This window comes from Anopheles marshallii, chromosome 3, assembly GCF_943734725.1.
Source record: "Anopheles marshallii chromosome 3, idAnoMarsDA_429_01, whole genome shotgun sequence".
NCBI classification, from domain to species: Eukaryota; Metazoa; Arthropoda; class Insecta; order Diptera; family Culicidae; genus Anopheles; species Anopheles marshallii.
In genome coordinates, this window is record NC_071327.1 from 3517439 (window position 1) to 3533755 (window position 16317).

General features: G+C 43.5%; 1 protein-coding gene and 1 non-coding gene across 2 annotated transcripts in view; both read left to right on the forward strand.

Moving 5' to 3' along the window:
• The window catches only part of LOC128714623 (protein sickie), a 202260-nt gene that overhangs the window by 60468 nt on the left and 125475 nt on the right, over positions 1-16317 (forward strand). The window contains exons 3-4 of the mRNA XM_053809496.1: positions 10314-10440; positions 10788-10941. Coding sequence (XP_053665471.1) covers positions 10314-10440; positions 10788-10941 — 281 coding nt within the window. The remainder of the gene's footprint in view (positions 1-10313; positions 10441-10787; positions 10942-16317) is intronic.
• Positions 629-699, forward strand: Trnag-gcc (transfer RNA glycine (anticodon GCC)). Its single transcript has one exon. It is a non-coding gene; the product is annotated as a tRNA-Gly (tRNA).

Sequence of the window (16317 nt, forward strand, 5' to 3'; positions counted from 1 at the left end):
GGGAAGACAAAACAAACTACTTGAGAGGCCCGAAAAAAAAACCCTACACACACACACACACACTCATACGCATATCATCGACGAGTTCGATAATCGATGGCGACGTTAAACACGCCAATTAGCATGCATTAAATCGAGAGGACGGCATACATTTTCGTACTGTAAAGTTCTTCTGTCCCTCACTGCCATCTAGATCGATTCGTAACGGAGCGGGAAAGTCGTATTAATCACCGTATAATTTAAATAGGGAGAAGTTTTTAATGCGCCTGCAGGGGCAAACAAGCATGTCGCGAAGGAACTTTAAAACAGATATATCTTCCCATTCGAAGCTATCTGAAATCGATCAACGTTCATTAGTGGGCGCTTGGGAGTGATAAGCAAGCAATTGGAAATGGCTGTAAGCTCGTTAACACTCTGCTTCATTATATGTTTTTGTACTTGGTTAATTTTGTTTACTGTAAAATCTGATAAACTAGTGGATCTAGCGTTACTTTTCCTCTAAAAAGTGTCTATTTTAGGACGCTAAACTGACGGATGCTGTGTTAAGCAGAGAGAGAGATTAGAATGCTTCACGGTCTATTTTTAGAGGCATAGCAGCAATCGAGCTGTATCATCGCTTTTGGCAGGCGCATCGGTGGTTCAGTGGTAGAATGCTCGCCTGCCACGCGGGCGGCCCGGGTTCGATTCCCGGCCGATGCAACAGTCTCGAGAATTTTTTTACTGAACAGATTCGGCTGGATTTTAATAATTATTGAAGAATTCTTGTCAAATGGTTCACCACTTATGTAGTTAAACTAAACTTACACTTCTTCAAAAGAAAGCAACTCACAAATGAATCACCGTTCTCACCTCCTTTTTGTAGCGTCACTCGCATTCGCTCGCATCCATTTCCTGTACAATTTGTTCTCAAAGGTGTCATAAAATTCGCCTTTCAGCGAGTTTTACCAATTTGTGGTTGTATTAAAAATTACGACTGTGTATAATTACTGGTCTTATGTCATTATCCAACGCCCCGGGAGTACATTCGCGGTACCCATCTCACGCTCAGTTCCCGTTGCTCAGGTTAAAACGCACCATTCCCGCCAGCACCAAATAACACACTCGGGAAAGCATTAAGCTGCCGAACGGAAAGCTTCTTTAATTGTCGCGCCAGTGCCTCATTATCGGAACGCCCGGCGAACCCCGGTCTCGAGGTGTGCGTTTAAGCGGCGGTAGCGTACCGGTTGCGCGAATTATCACCCGGTTGACCTTCTTCTCCGCTAGGCCGCTGTGTAGCTATCGCGTGTGTGCCTTTTAATCTGGCCCCAGCTATCTGGGTGCACTTGGATGACTTCGAAGAATCGGGCTCAGCAAAGCCACCGGATAATTTACGCATTTTGTTTACTTACGAGGATCGGAGAGTGTTTTTGTTGTTGTGGTTGGCTCGAGGCCCCATCTTACCGGTACCGGAGCTTCATTAACATGCCGTTTTCAAGCAGAAAAGGCGTTGTGTTAGGGGATGCAACCACCGGTGCTGGTAACTTTTCGTCACCTTGCGGTGTGTTTCGACCGGCCTCCTTCCTTGATGGCGCTTGAACGCTTTCGCCCTTCTCCCTTATCCGCAAACACGAACCGACCTAAGCCCCCGCGCAGCCCCGCATGCCAAAAAGATATTTCCTTAAATGGGATTCAGCGCATTGAGCGGCGCGAAACCAGTCAGTCACTCATACAGCGCGCATGCATATATAGCGGGCTGCCAGCGGGAAGGACACTCGCGATGCTGCCGCCCGTCGTTGTCGTTGTCGTCGTCGTCGTCGACGTATGCGCAATTATAGCAACCGTGACCCATTTTCGGGATAAAACGCTGAACATAACAACAAAAAAGACAGGCACACACTGCTCATGATGGAGTCGCGCTAAGTCAGGCTTTTGCTACGGAAAGGGCGACGATTTGGTTGGCAATTTTGAATTGCACCGGGAGCCACCGTATCCGTTGCATTGCCGTGGACATAAAGCATGAAAGATGCTACGTGAAGGTTACCTTTGTAATAATGGAGGGAAGTCTGGGGTGGGGGCTTTTTTAATTTTCTGTAAATAAGTACCGTTAAGGAAACACTATGCGACACTCGTCTCTGACGAACCTCAGACCTGCAAAGTCACACATCACGAAATCAGAAATTACCAAAGCTGCTCGTCAAGGTGCTGCTGGTAGCTTAAGAAGAGATGTTTTATTTCACCTCCAAAAAAGGTTATCACTGGCGAGGATGATTGTCAGCTGAATAGGATTTTGCCCATGGAATTGAGGTCAGCATCGAGCTGTTTACCAATTAAATTGCTTAATAAAGCTGACTACCATCAGGGAGGAATCCTTTTTTTGTTTTTGTTTTTGGAGAACTACGGTTGTATCTCCCTCAATCAACGTTCATTTCTTTCAATTAATGCACTTTCGCTTATTTACTTTTATTCACCTCCGCCTTCAGAGCATTTACGAAGACATCTCGGCGATACTCTCCTGCTTGCGTTTATTATTTAGTTTGATCGAATCAACTTCCCTCCCTGGGTGACCTCGGTGAAGGTCGTGTGTCAAGTGTCCCTCTCTGTTGTGCTGCCACAACCCAATCAAATCCAATCGAACTCCCCAAACCGAACACGACGGCAAACTTGTTGTACCATGTTTTACTCCCCTTTTCCTCGCGTTTTGGGTGGTCTGGAACTCGGGGCATTCAACGTGACCCTTTTGCACATGACAGTGTACATTGAAAGGGGGTTCAAAAAGTTCAGGAACTAAACCATTCAGGAACCGCGGAGCAATAACCAGTTGCGATCCTAAGATATTGCTTCCAACAAGAAGAAAATCTGCGAAGCAACGCTAGTCGAGCTTAACGGACTGTTCATTGAATAAACATTCAATTCCGAGTCCACCTGAAGCCGGTTTGATGAAACGGCGAGCAAAAACTAATATTATGCAAATTGCTCTTATTTAATTACCTCGCATAACTTTTTCTTACCAATCACTCGTGCTGCGTAAGAACCATCGGGCCCTTAGTCCCTTAGCTGACGACGGTCCATGGCAGAGACATGGCAGTAGGAAGGCGTTGGAGCTATTGGAAAAGTTTTGTTTCCTGATGAACCGGTGAGTAACGCTGGAAGAAAGTTGAACGCTTTACCTTTTCTTGGGATTCCAAGTCGCCCAGGAACTTTTGCTCTAGTTTGGGTTTACAAAAGCGGTAATAGCCCATAAAGCATAATACATCAAATGGAGGAGAAAAACAAGCAAATACGCCCACTTCCCTAGCTGGTCGTGGCTGTTAAGCTTTATCGAGGTCCCCTTTCAATTAGCAGCCAGGACGGGTGCCATTTAAAGACCTTTGCTCTTGGCTATTCCTTAGCTTTCCGATTTTACTGACGGGGGTTCCTAAGGTGGTGATTAGCGGTACTAAACTAACAGTCCCAATATACCTCCGAGAGCTTTTACCAACCCCAATTTACCTTCCCTTGTCGGGAAAGTGGTCATAAATTTGGGAGGCACACAAAAATGTGTTTATTCACGTTTGACGATATCCGGACGGAAAAGTTCCCCGAGTACCGATTGTGCACGTCTCCGTACCTTGCAGATATTGGAGCTCGGTAAAGCACCCCAACTACACCGTTAACACGGTTGGGGTAATAAATTTCTGTACGGACAGTATAACCTCCACTCTCCCTTCAGTTAAGTATGCTTATTTTGTCAACCAACCTTTCCGCATCTTTAAAGGCCACGGTCATTTCTAATGGGTGTTTAATTGCCATACGATGGCGATTCGTGATCGACCACCGACTGACCCACATTCGAGAGACCGCTTTATGATTCAATCAACCTTTAACTCTCCTCCAGCGAGTCTAACAAGCGATTCCGATTATATGATTATGCTCACAATCGAAGATCACTATCGACTGCGGATCAGTCCGTTGCTCGGTTTCGGGACGTGGTGTAATTTCGCTTCAAGTTCATGCCTCCCAAAAAGGAATACGAATATTGTCGACCGTGTACCAGAACGACTTTGCCTTCATTACACACCTTCGAGTGTGTAATTCAACCCAACAATCCATTGGCCATTAATCGCAAACCACAAGCAAAATGTCGTCGTTAAGGGTCTCCAACGGTTGGTCGAAAGAGACACGGCTTTATGAAGCTGACAGGAACAATCGGAGCGTAACTCGCAGCAAAATTAAGTCATCAAGCTGGCAAACTTTTTTCGGAACATATCTGGCTTAATTAACATCCCTTTTCCTCACTGTCTAGCAACCAATTATCGAAGCCGCTTTGGTGAGGATTGCCGATAGCATCTTCAGCTCATCGTCACACGCTGCTCTCGCTAAGTTATAGTTCCGCACATCGATAACAATCTGTCCCAATGAGGAAGTTGCTAAACAAAATAATTCAATCAAACCTGATGAAGATATCGTTCCGCTACAAAGTAAGCCAAAAATCTGTGTCAATCTCCACCCAGCAAATGCTTTCCGGCGGTAGTGCAGGTCACGTCGTCGGGGCGTGACCTCATCAAGCGGTTCTATCACGCGGAAGTTGTGTCACAGTCGCGTATCGCTCGACATTCGGTGTGAATTTGAATTAAGAGCGAGTGTAATGTGAAGGATGTATCGCCTGCTAACTTCCTCATCGTAGAAGAATTTATGTAACGCTAGTAGAAAAATGAGGGGTTATTTTAGGGAATTCTCCCGTGGTTTCAAGACTGACAAGAGTATCTTCCTATAGGCCTCTACCACAGGAGACTCTTCCGGTAACCCAAATATGTAGCTCCACCGTACACCTTTACCTACATTTAATCATTTACTTCCACTCCGATGGGAATCGCAACGTGTCACGGCGACGAGCTCAACATTTCGGGACGTGACTTAAAGACCATTCCAATGTGACGGTACAGTTGTGTAGCACCTTTCAGGTTCTAATTATCATCCATGGACGGGCAGGCAAGAATGTTGATGTGCGGTTTTCTTACGAACCATAACGAGATTGATTGGCGTTTCGTTTCATCCCCGGGATCGTCTGTCAAGGGCTCAAGTGCATCAATGCAACCCCACCCAGTAAAAGGATTCCCACGAATTTGGTGTGTCCTTTCTTTGGTGTTTTTCTTTTTTCTTGAAAGGAAGTCCAGGAATATCTCCCCACGATCGTGAGTTGCCAATTCGGGATCTTTCTCCCTCTCGCGTCGGTGATTGCAGTTTGCAGTACGATGCAATGCCTCCCGCTGAGTGTTGTAGCGCATTTGTAATTCTAATTTCTGTCCTTCATGTCCCCCAACACCGCGCCCCACGGTCATTGTCGTTCAAGGATGTTCACGGCGATGATTCTGCGCCTACCACCGCCATCAGACACGCTCCGATGGTCGGAATGTTTCATGTTATTTTGATCTGTTGTACGTCGGGGAAGGTGGATACCGAGTGCCGCAGTTCTCCGATTTGTGTTTCGCGTGACTCACCTGCCTGCCTCGCTTGCGTCGGAATCCCTTTTACATCGTGTCAGCACCACTTCGTCCTGCTTCGTCATCGTGCGCCGGGTGGAAGATAAACCACTCCGGCCAAACCGGTCAGTGACATCTTGCATCACACAAAACGGCCTGCTGGAAGGTCAGCGAGTATAAGCACGAACCGGTGGTTCTTACTGTACCGGCGAGGCTTCCCGGAAAGTGTTTTCCCTTTTCGGGACATTACCTTCTCCCTGTGTCTGTGTGCATTCTTGGGGGTTGTTCTTGCCGTTGGCGAATGCGGCTAGCAGCCACACGTTATGGTGTTGGGCTGGGTGACCGGTTCGTGAGTTACCAATGTTCGACACGTGGTTTAGGTTGGTGGTGTTCAAACGATCCATTTTTGGTGCAGTGTGGGCATATTGTACCGCTAGCTCGAAGGGGACTAAAAATAGCTCGCTCAGTATCTTCTGGAGCGAATGATCCACAATATTTCTAAGATGTGGTAAGATCAAGACATCATTATGTGGCGATCAGTTTATTCCATGCTTGCATGTTTATTACTCAAAAATGACTCTTTTTAACAAGCGAACACACCATCCTTTAAAGGGTATGATCGCGATCTCACCGGATCATAGGCACTGGTGTCTCCAATTGCCAACAAATCGAATTCCTTTTCGAGAGGAAAACCAACTCGGAAAACATGCTCCAATTGGGTGCGATACTCACTAAATCCACACCAAAAGCCCTGTGTTGTTTTCACTTCGATCCAGACGAGACTTCGGGCGTCGAGCGTCTAGACTTCGGTGGCATCTGGGTGATGATGTATTCTAAGCAACCACCACCATCGGTCCAGCGTGGCATGTTTGTTTGTTTCGTTGGAGGTGGCAATTTGTCATCAAGTCAAAAAGCTTCTTTCCCATCCCCGAACCGTTTCATTCATTCATGCCCGCAGCTCTAGCCAGTGGCCTGGTTTGTTGCCGTACAAGAAGATTAATGGGCGATGATCGGAGCAAGCGCGCCGTACTTCGGGTGTCGGGCCTCCGACCGCGTTCGATGATGGAAATGAAATGGATTTCCTTCCCAAATAAGTGTCTATTTTTTGGATTCCCTTAAGAAATGGGTGGTTTTTGTCTGGTTGATTATTATTACACAGTACGTACTGTTTGGTTCCTCTTTGTAGCTTTTTGCGAAAAGGCGCACGGTGGTTGATGTTAACTAACAAGCGATCCTTTTTTGGATGAGGTACATGTACCCTTCCACTGGCTGGGTTCGTAAGGGTCGCGTTTGGGTTCGTTTATTGTTCGAAATCAATCACTCGTGAAGGTTAACATTAGCTAATGCTCAACCATTCGTCAAAAAAACCCTTTTCGGTAAGCATCACACCGGGCAACTGATTTTCCCATTCATCCATGGAAGTAATAAATTCATTTGATTTGTTAATCAAATTGTTTTCCCTATATTTGCATTCGACTTACATTACATTCAATGAGGTTTATGCATAAATTTACAACTTTACGTCAATGTTTAGTTGGCGTTAGGGGGTCCTTTGATTTGCATGCTGGTTCTCGTGCAAGTATTTTCCAAAAAAAAAAGGCTAATAAAATCGTTTAACGCAGAAATGCTCGCTTGGAATGTTCGGAAGTACTTAATAGAGACCATTTCTAACGGAGTTTTTTCAATTCACCTAAATCGTCACATGCCATGCGTACATAACATTCCAGCACCACACCGCTTTCCATACCTTGGGCACGTAGAATCAAACGCCGAAAGTATGTGCAAAATGCCATCCCCGAAGGTTTTGCGGGTATTTAATTTGCAAAATATACTCACACGAAAGCGCGTGCAATCCCTTGACGGCGGGTGCGATTTTTTTTTTACGATCGCAATCATGGGCGGCATACCGACGAAATAGCGTACCGTTTTACGGTTCGATAAATGAGTGCACACAAAACCCAAAACGAAAGAATCACCCACTACGAAAAGGTATTTTTCGGTGTATTGACTTAGGCCCAGCGGTTGAAACAGAATCGGGTAGAAAAACGCACCATTGTGGAATACCTTCAGTGTGAAGGGTTCTAAGGACGAAGATGCATTCCACTCTATTACCTGTCCCTTGTAGAGAAGCAGGGCAAAGCGGCATATTCAGAAGGTTCCGAAATTGGGCACTCACCTGTCCAAACGGACGGATTGCGGATCCGAGGTTCCACAAGCGCGGAATCGATGGAAAAATGTGGCATATTGATGTGGATCGTAGGGAAGAAGCTTGATGGGTTCGCCCAACATTACTCAACGCCGGTTTCACATTTTTTTGCGCTACTTTGGCTTAAACGGAATGAGCATCAAACACGCCACGCTGTTACCGGATGGCGCATACAAATCCATCATCCATTCGGTTTAGCAAGAAGTTTAGTTTTGACAGTCTTATTACGAGTGGAGTTGCTAGAATAATCATAGGGTTTTTGATATTTTGAACATTGGAAAAAGAATCCTAAATTTGAAGGCAAAAGCATCGTAATACAAAAAAATACTCATCCGAAATTTAATAGGTTGGCCTGGGCTATTGTGTTCGTTCCTTGCTACTCTTGTAAAGAAAAAAAATCAGGTTTATATTGAAGAATCGGGTGATAGATCGTGTTTAGTATTGTCAAGGAATATGAATTAAAATCATAGCGTAATCAGTGGAACTCTCTCTAACCGTTTGATATTACAACCTCTTGGGTCTTGGAATACCATTTCTGTCGTTCCTTTATTTTTACTGCTTCGAAGCTGGATTGTGGTAAACAAATTGTCATGGGTTTTGTTGTGAGAAAATCAGGCATGAGGTGGCTCCAAATTGATGGAAAATATATTAAAATATCTTTGGAAAACTGGAGAGAAATACGTTCAAATTCAGGAGAAACTACCCGCCGCTGTATCGTGAAAAACGCGTATAACTTGTATGCCACCTCGACGGCGCTCGGCTGTCAAATCTTCGCGCCTTTAGCCGTTATTGGAAATTGCCGTTATTGGAACGTAGAATAAACCACAACGCAGACATTAACCGTTTTTATTCGCCCATCGCATAAACTAGAACGAAAGCCGCAAAGGTAGCGATAGAAAACTGTACTTTTACCGAAATAAACATAGAAGGCGTTGTGGTAATAAGTAATCATGAAGTGCACAAGCTCCTAAAACTCATCGTTTTTTTTTTAGTCTCATTGAGTTTAAGTTTGACCTTGAGTGACATTAACATAAATTAGCGTATGTTCCATTGGTGACAAGCTCCCGAACAAAGTTTTACATTTTATATACACTTTTTGGGGAAATAAAACTCTAGTTGAATGTCCTACTGTCCCCATGACATTGAAGACCATTCATCGTAATTCATAACCAACGAAGCATAACCTCCCGCTTTGCATATATATGATTTCAACCTCAAAATAGGCCCCTGAATGTAAAACGTTTTATAAAAAAAAAAATATGCCTCAAATCATTTTTGACCAGTTCGTGATTAGACGTATCAGAACCACCTGTGCGCATTTCCATCGCTAATGAAGATCTCATTTTGTGGGTGAAATGAAAAATCCGAGTGAAAACAAAAATATGTCAAAACAGAAAAACAACACTTCACCGTAGATCTAGATCGTTCGCCGAGGCGTGAAATTCAACGCAAGCTTTATGAATTAAATCGTAATTCAGTTGCGGCAGGGGTCGCACCCCACTTATCTTCCGGTTGATCCGACAACGAGCGCCATTAAATCAAGCTCTCACTCTCGAAGCGTTACCAAGAAAGTCGCCACGTCATGTCGGGTGCGTCAGTTTTGCATATTAGCTCCGGCCTTGCCAGCCTTCTTCTAACTGATCCGTACTGAAAACGATTATTACTGCTGTAAAGACACAGCGTCATACAGGCAGCCTTCCACCGACGTCAGTTTGTTGTCAATGAACCGACTCACAAATGTGCGGAAAGAAGTAAAAACCACGTACAACAGGGCAGGGAATCGCACGCGCAATGCGTGAGCTACTTGTTCGATGTTGTTCCTTCTTTCCAACGCATCTGGTGCGCTATTAGCTGCTATGCCAGTGATGTAGTCTTTCAATGCGTTTGAGTCGTGCACATGGAAGTATTTCGTTGAGGTGTGAGGATGATGGATACTCTCCTTTCCGGGTGTAAGAATGTGTCACCACAGTTGTCACTGGAATCTTCGTTGTTTGATTGAACGATTGAAGACGATGGGGTTTTCCAGTACAGAACACAGTATTCCAGTTTGTTACGCGTTCCGTTAGATGCCAATCTTGCATGGCTTAATTGTGGTGAGATTATTTATAATTACAGCTCCATAATTCTTCGTACCCTATATTGAGTCATTTGTGAATAAGCTGATGAATAACTCTATTAACAATGTATTCTGAGGCATGATGGTATTGCGCCAAAAAAGTGATTTACTGCGTTTTAATTAGAAATATCCTCTCAGTTAGACCAAATGCTATGAAATGCTTATTTCAGTCGTGATTATAAACCTTCTATTAGGCAGTGGTGTATGAAGTATATGTTCAAAATTCTATTGGTACTATTAAAGCACCCTTACATCATCCATAAATTGAAAACGATTTGTAACGCTAGACCCACACGCAACTCCATATGTCGTCATCATGTGATTGTAGCGAAACAATCATGTGGCACATGTTCCTCAACAAGCAGAATTCCACAGCCAATAATCAATTTGTCACAGACAAATGCGACTAGGCGCACATATTTTCTTCATAACCTATAAATCTGGATTGCATCACTGGAATATAACTCACGTCCATATGGAGCTCTTGATAATTATTTCTCATTCAAGCTTATCTAATGTATTTCTTTCCAATTTTGTTTCTTTCTTTCTACAGTACGATAACGTGAACTCGTGCCTCACGGTTCTAAAATTGCATCAGGTTGGCGGCTTAGAATCGGTCACTCCGAATGACATCTGCAGCGGACGGTTAAAGGCTGTGCTGTCGCTCTTCTTCGCTTTGAGTAAGTGTTTTGTATTGGAATTGTAAAAAGAAAAAAGTAATTAAATGTTGTCTTGTAAAACGGAGATCCTTCTTTAAATACATAGTGGTATTCATTTCCAATACACAACCCAAACGACCGTTTCAAAAGTCAAAGGCGTACTGCGCATTGCATACAACACGGAGTAAAACGATAAAAACGTTACAGCGCCATCTATGGGTGTTCACGAGAAACCTTCAAAATGCTTTCGATGCAATCCACTAGTGGCGCTAACACGATATCGAAATATTTTAGCCTAGACATAAACCCTATGGTTCCAAAATCGATTGTTGATGCATTAATACCCTTATTTTACAACGATTTAACAGGTCGATACAAACAAGCGACGAAGCAGAAATCCTCCCTACAGCTACAACCACCGCAACTGCATCAACAGCAGCAACAGCAACCTCAACAGCAACTGCCACAGCAACATCAAACGAAAGTCGAAATCCATGCCGTCCCTGCCGAAATGACGAATCGGTAAGTGCTAATGTGTAAACTTTGTTTAAAACTCTTATAAAACGAACCACTATTTGAAAGATGACATTAACTATCGACGCGGAAATTACACAAATATGTAAATAAGGCAGTAAAGAGATTTATGTAATTAAAATTCAAACTCTCCAAGGAATAATCATAGCAAAACAATCACTTTCAATCTCGCTTGTAATTCTATGCACTGATGTGCTTTGGAGCAGCGTTTAAATTCTTCTCCCCTTATGGACAACCGGCTTCGATGGGATACACGCTGGAGCGTAGTTGGGTATTTGCCATACAAAACGATTTAAATGAGGCAACAGGACATGAAACGGTGTCGTTTGGTCGCTTGGTGGTTTTCGAATGGCACAAAGATATACCGAGGGAGTGTTTTTAGAACGATGGAAATAATATCATTTTGTGGATAGCAAGTGATGATGGAAATGAATGGTTCTGAAATGTAATGATACTCCCACCCCTAGGTGGACCACCTCGCTTGGATTCTTCTGAACATGAACCTCAGTAAATGTAATATTACAGCTATACCAAGCGCAAGTCACGTTCCCAGCACTCAACCAATCAGTAACTTCCGGCATGCAGCTGCAATTTAGATCGGCGATAGTGCACCGTTCTGCAGTGTTGTCCGTAATTTGCATACTTTCAATATCCTCGCCAACGGTGTACTTAAGGGGAATCCTAATCCTTTGGATCGTGGTAGAATCGATTGTCTATATCGTTGCAATCCATTTCGTTCGCACCTTGCCGATGTCTTGCTTGACTTTTTGCTGCATCAAATATCAGCCACGCTAGCACATCTGTGCAAATTACGCTTAATTAACCTTCAACAACTACAGTGGCTTTCGGTAAGCAGCTTAAAGGAATACAAACTAATTTCACGCCAACATTCACATATACCGGAAAATGGCCATACACCACAAACAACATTGCCGAGTTTGGAAAAGCAAGGAAAAGGAATTTTCCTTTCGGCTGAGATGGAGATTTGCTTTCAACTCCATCCACTCCTGCACGCGTTTGTGATTGGATTGTCGGTCGAAAGATTTTCGTTCACTTGGTTCCGGTCCCCACAAAGTACACAAACGCTTACTGTAGGAAGGAAAAAGCAGAGTAAACAGGGAAATCTAGCCATCGCGTCCAGCCTGGAACATGGCGCGCCTCATTTTCCCCAATCGATTGCTAGATTTCTCGCTCCCCTAGCAACAAGGAAGACCATAAAAACCTCCACCACCGGGGGATACTTCCTTCCGCTGGACGCAGATGTTTGTAGTTTATGGTTCTGAACCTTCTCCCCCTTTTCTCGCTCTCTTTCTCGTGGACAGTAAGCAGAACGGTTCCACCTTCCCTTTCTTCTTGGTTGGGTTTAAATTGTGTTTCCACACGCATTTGTAAGGAAATATCATTGCTGGGGAAAATTGAGTGTGACAATCCTATTTTGACGTACACCGGTGTAGAGAAGGAGCAAGTACACCCGGAAAAGGGGGCCACAGCAAGGTGTAATACAGCGTTGTCCTTCCGCTAGCCACAGGGAACCATCGAATGATCGAATACCTGATCCGAGGCAGGGCATAAAAAACCGTGTAGCATGTCCAAACTCGTTTAAGGCACGATTGTGATGATGAGCGAAAGGAAAATGATTTTTTTATCCATTGAACGTCGTTCGGGTTTGGACTCCCCGCAGGGTGTTTTCTGGGGGAGAGTGAAAGTTTATCCCCTCGTTGGAATAATTTCCGATTTTCCTTACATTTTCTTTTGCATTAGGCCCCAGCAGTGTGTTATATTGGGGACGGTTCTACATCAACCGTGCGCAGAAAGACATTTGTGCTGCATCGGTGACAAAGAAAGATATTAAACTCGTAAACGATTGTCAGGGTGGGTGTTGTCCCCAAACGGTAAAAGATGGAGCGAGATTTGCTGGGGATTTTGTTGTGGAAACAGTTCTACCATTATCGATTGATAATCAACGTATATTGTTCAAGCAACAGAGATGGAGAAAGATTTGGCAAAAAGGCAAAATAAGTAATAAATTTGAAGCAAGATGTATGGAATCTTTGCTCATCGATTGTGGCTGGTTAAAGCTGTAACATTCATCAAAACTTTACATAGTTGCTAAGAAATTTGAAAAATATTTAAACACGTAGATTTGCAAATCAATTGCATAACTGTAGGAGCAAATCTATTGAAGAAAACAATACCTATCATAAAGCCCCTAAAGTTATGCAATTTTCAGGCCATAAGCTTTCCTCTGTGTCCACGCCTCTGGAAGAAAATTGTTCATGTTTTCCCGATAAAAACCATTCAGTTTGCTTGTTTCTATTGCAACTATTAAATTGCAACATGTTAGCCTACAAAGGATTAGCCATGCCAGATGTTGTGGCCTTTTTCACTTTAATTTACGACACGCATACGGCAGGTATTCATATTTGTGACCATAAAAACGACTCCATAGCTTACTTCCCTGCGGGGATAAAGTACGAGCAGGAATAAGGAGCAAAGAAAAAACACAGTCATAGAGCTACCAACTGACCCCAACAGGACGATCGGAAGTGAACTGCAAACTCCGACATGGTAATTAAAACGACCCATAATCCTTCCTTTGCCGTGGATAGATTGTCGGAAGCAGATAGCTTTTGCACGGTATGTCCATGTATAAAAAAAAGCGGTCCCTTCTATCTTGTCGCACAATCAGAAATGGCTTTTTTACAGTCGGAAATGTAAATTTATTCATCGGAATTCTTTTTCGAACTCCCTTCACTGTCGGTATTTTTTAGTATTTGTGCCACACTTGTGTTGCATAGCGTTAGACGACCCGGAATGTGGGTAGTTTGTGTAAGGTAAAATTTATTACACCTAAATGGATGTACATGCGTACCAAAGGCGCTGGATAGCAGCACATTCATCTAAGCATTGTGTCCTGATGCAGCACAATAACTCATACGAACTTTAGGCACGTGCACAATCCCAACAGTATTGACCACGGATCCAATGACTGTTTGTTTCTCTGGTAGAGATAAACCTCAACCTCTGTTGCAAGCCAACGATCGATCTTCATAAGCGCAGCCTGATTGATTAACCGATTCGTACCTCAATAATGTGATAAATGGTATGTCTCGTATTTCGTCAATTATGCACACCAACGCCACTGGCTGAGGGGTTTTCCGGACAAATTTATAGAGTGTGGAAGAAGCAAAAGTTTGCACACAACTACAAGCTGTTAAAGATTAGTGGATGAAGGAACACTTAAAATCTTTGCACGCGACACGCGCCCACGGTCGGTTAAGATGAAGACAAATATTGGCCTAGTCCTAGGTAGCGGTAGGTGTCATCTGTGGGCACCCTCGTTTTTGGTAAACAGAATAGAATCGTAAGGTAGGGGAACGTCTCACCAAGTAGAAGGAAGCGACTTTTGCTTGTATATTAATCCTTCTTAGATACTTCCTGTGTAGCATACAGCTTGGGAGGGTTTAGGAGCACCGGAAGATACCGCGAAATTCCTTGCACCATTCCATCTTGCTCGATAAATAATTTCTAATGGTTCCGGGCATAAAGGGGGAGCATAAAGCACATTGTTTGTGAAGGCCTGGTGTATTTTTTTCTCTCTCGATCATCTATCTGGGTCCTGGAACGCGTCGTTTCCCGGGTTGATCCTGAATAGCTGATACAGCTACAACGCACCGGACTAGAACCGACACTACTGAGGGACATTCCACGCACAACATAGGCAAGGATAACCACGGAAGAAGTAGAAAGGGATATAATGCAAATTCAAACTTTACTATTCCTGCGTTCGTTGGAAGTCGAACGGGAACGGGCGAAACAGCAGGGACATAAATCTTGTAACCCGCACGGAAATCCTCAACCATTTACGCACCCAAACAAACATCGGTGGAACAGAACACGCTTCGCTCCGCTAGACGTGGAGCACTTTGTGTGTGTGTGTGTCCATGCTACGCCACCGAGCAATTCTAGCGATACTATAATGTCCCGAATTTGAAACCATCCCATCGAGGGAGCATCAGTTTACGTGCCCGTGGACGCACGTACCCTCTCGGCCGTTGTATTATTTGATGCGTGAAAAAGGCTATTTGTGTGGGGCAGACTAGATCCGTAAATCATGTCCCATGTGGCCTAGCTCCAAAATTTCCACCATTCTAGCTGCTAGTTCTGGACACTCCTCACACCAATCATCACAACGGGTGGTGATTAGAAGGAGTTTTCTTTCCCGTAAATGAACACCTTCAAAGTCTTGTGTTTCAACCGTTTTTGTGTGCTCCAACAACGCAACAAGGGGTGGATTATTAAACTTTTCGCTAATACACACACAAAAAGGAGTGTCCCACAGGACACGTGCAGTAATATCTCGGCAAAAGATTTTTAAGCCCAAATTAGTGCAGTTATTATCACTCGGATGAAATCTGTAACCCTTTTTACGGTGGCTATGGCTCCTATTTCCTAAGAATACCCTCGGATAAGCCGTGGTGTAGTATAGGTGGGATTGTTAATGCTCCTTATCATGTAATGCGTTACATTACCGGAAAATTCGTTATTATTCCATTCGCTCGGTAAAAAAGATATGTTCTGGAATCTGGAACATTATCCTATCCCTAAATGTTGCCATAAATTTATTTATGATGTATTATGAGCTTGAGGATAGGAAAATGGTAGAATGTCTTCCGGCTTTTAGTAGTGTAGTCTATAAATAATGCCACCTAAATTAAAAGTAGAATTTCATGAGGAAGCTTATTACACACTTTGTAATGTAAATTGCATAGCTTCAAGCGCTTGTTGTGCAAATTGCATAACTTGCATAATTGAAACATCCTTAACGATACATCAATGAGGCACAATTTGTACTAGTACAAAAATATCTCCAGACACAACTGACTAGATTGATAGATTGACTAACTAACTAGATTGAAGTTAGTTTCGATCTGGAATTATTATTCAAAGTCTCGAATCTTAATAACGATTGTCTGATGATGAAATTTCTTTCCACAACGCTATCGGAATTGAATCATAAAAAGGGCATATGGAAATTTTTATTACATTCAAGCGGATAAATCTAGCAATGCGAGACCTGGCCGTTCTTGTTGAATAAAAAAAAAAAAACAAAACACAATCATCATAAATCAGTCAATTGTGTGACTGTGGATGAAAACTTTCGATTGTTCCGAATGAGGATCGATAAGTTTGGGGACCCAAGCGAGGGTGGGCAATATTATTGACTTGGGGTTTTTATTGAACCACATGCTTTAATCTCTTTTTTTTTGTTTCTTACGGGACAGTGAGGCGTTCCAAGTGTTGAGCTGCACTTGAACTTGGGCCAGCGGCTATGTTTTATGATTTTCAAGTGACATTCACCGT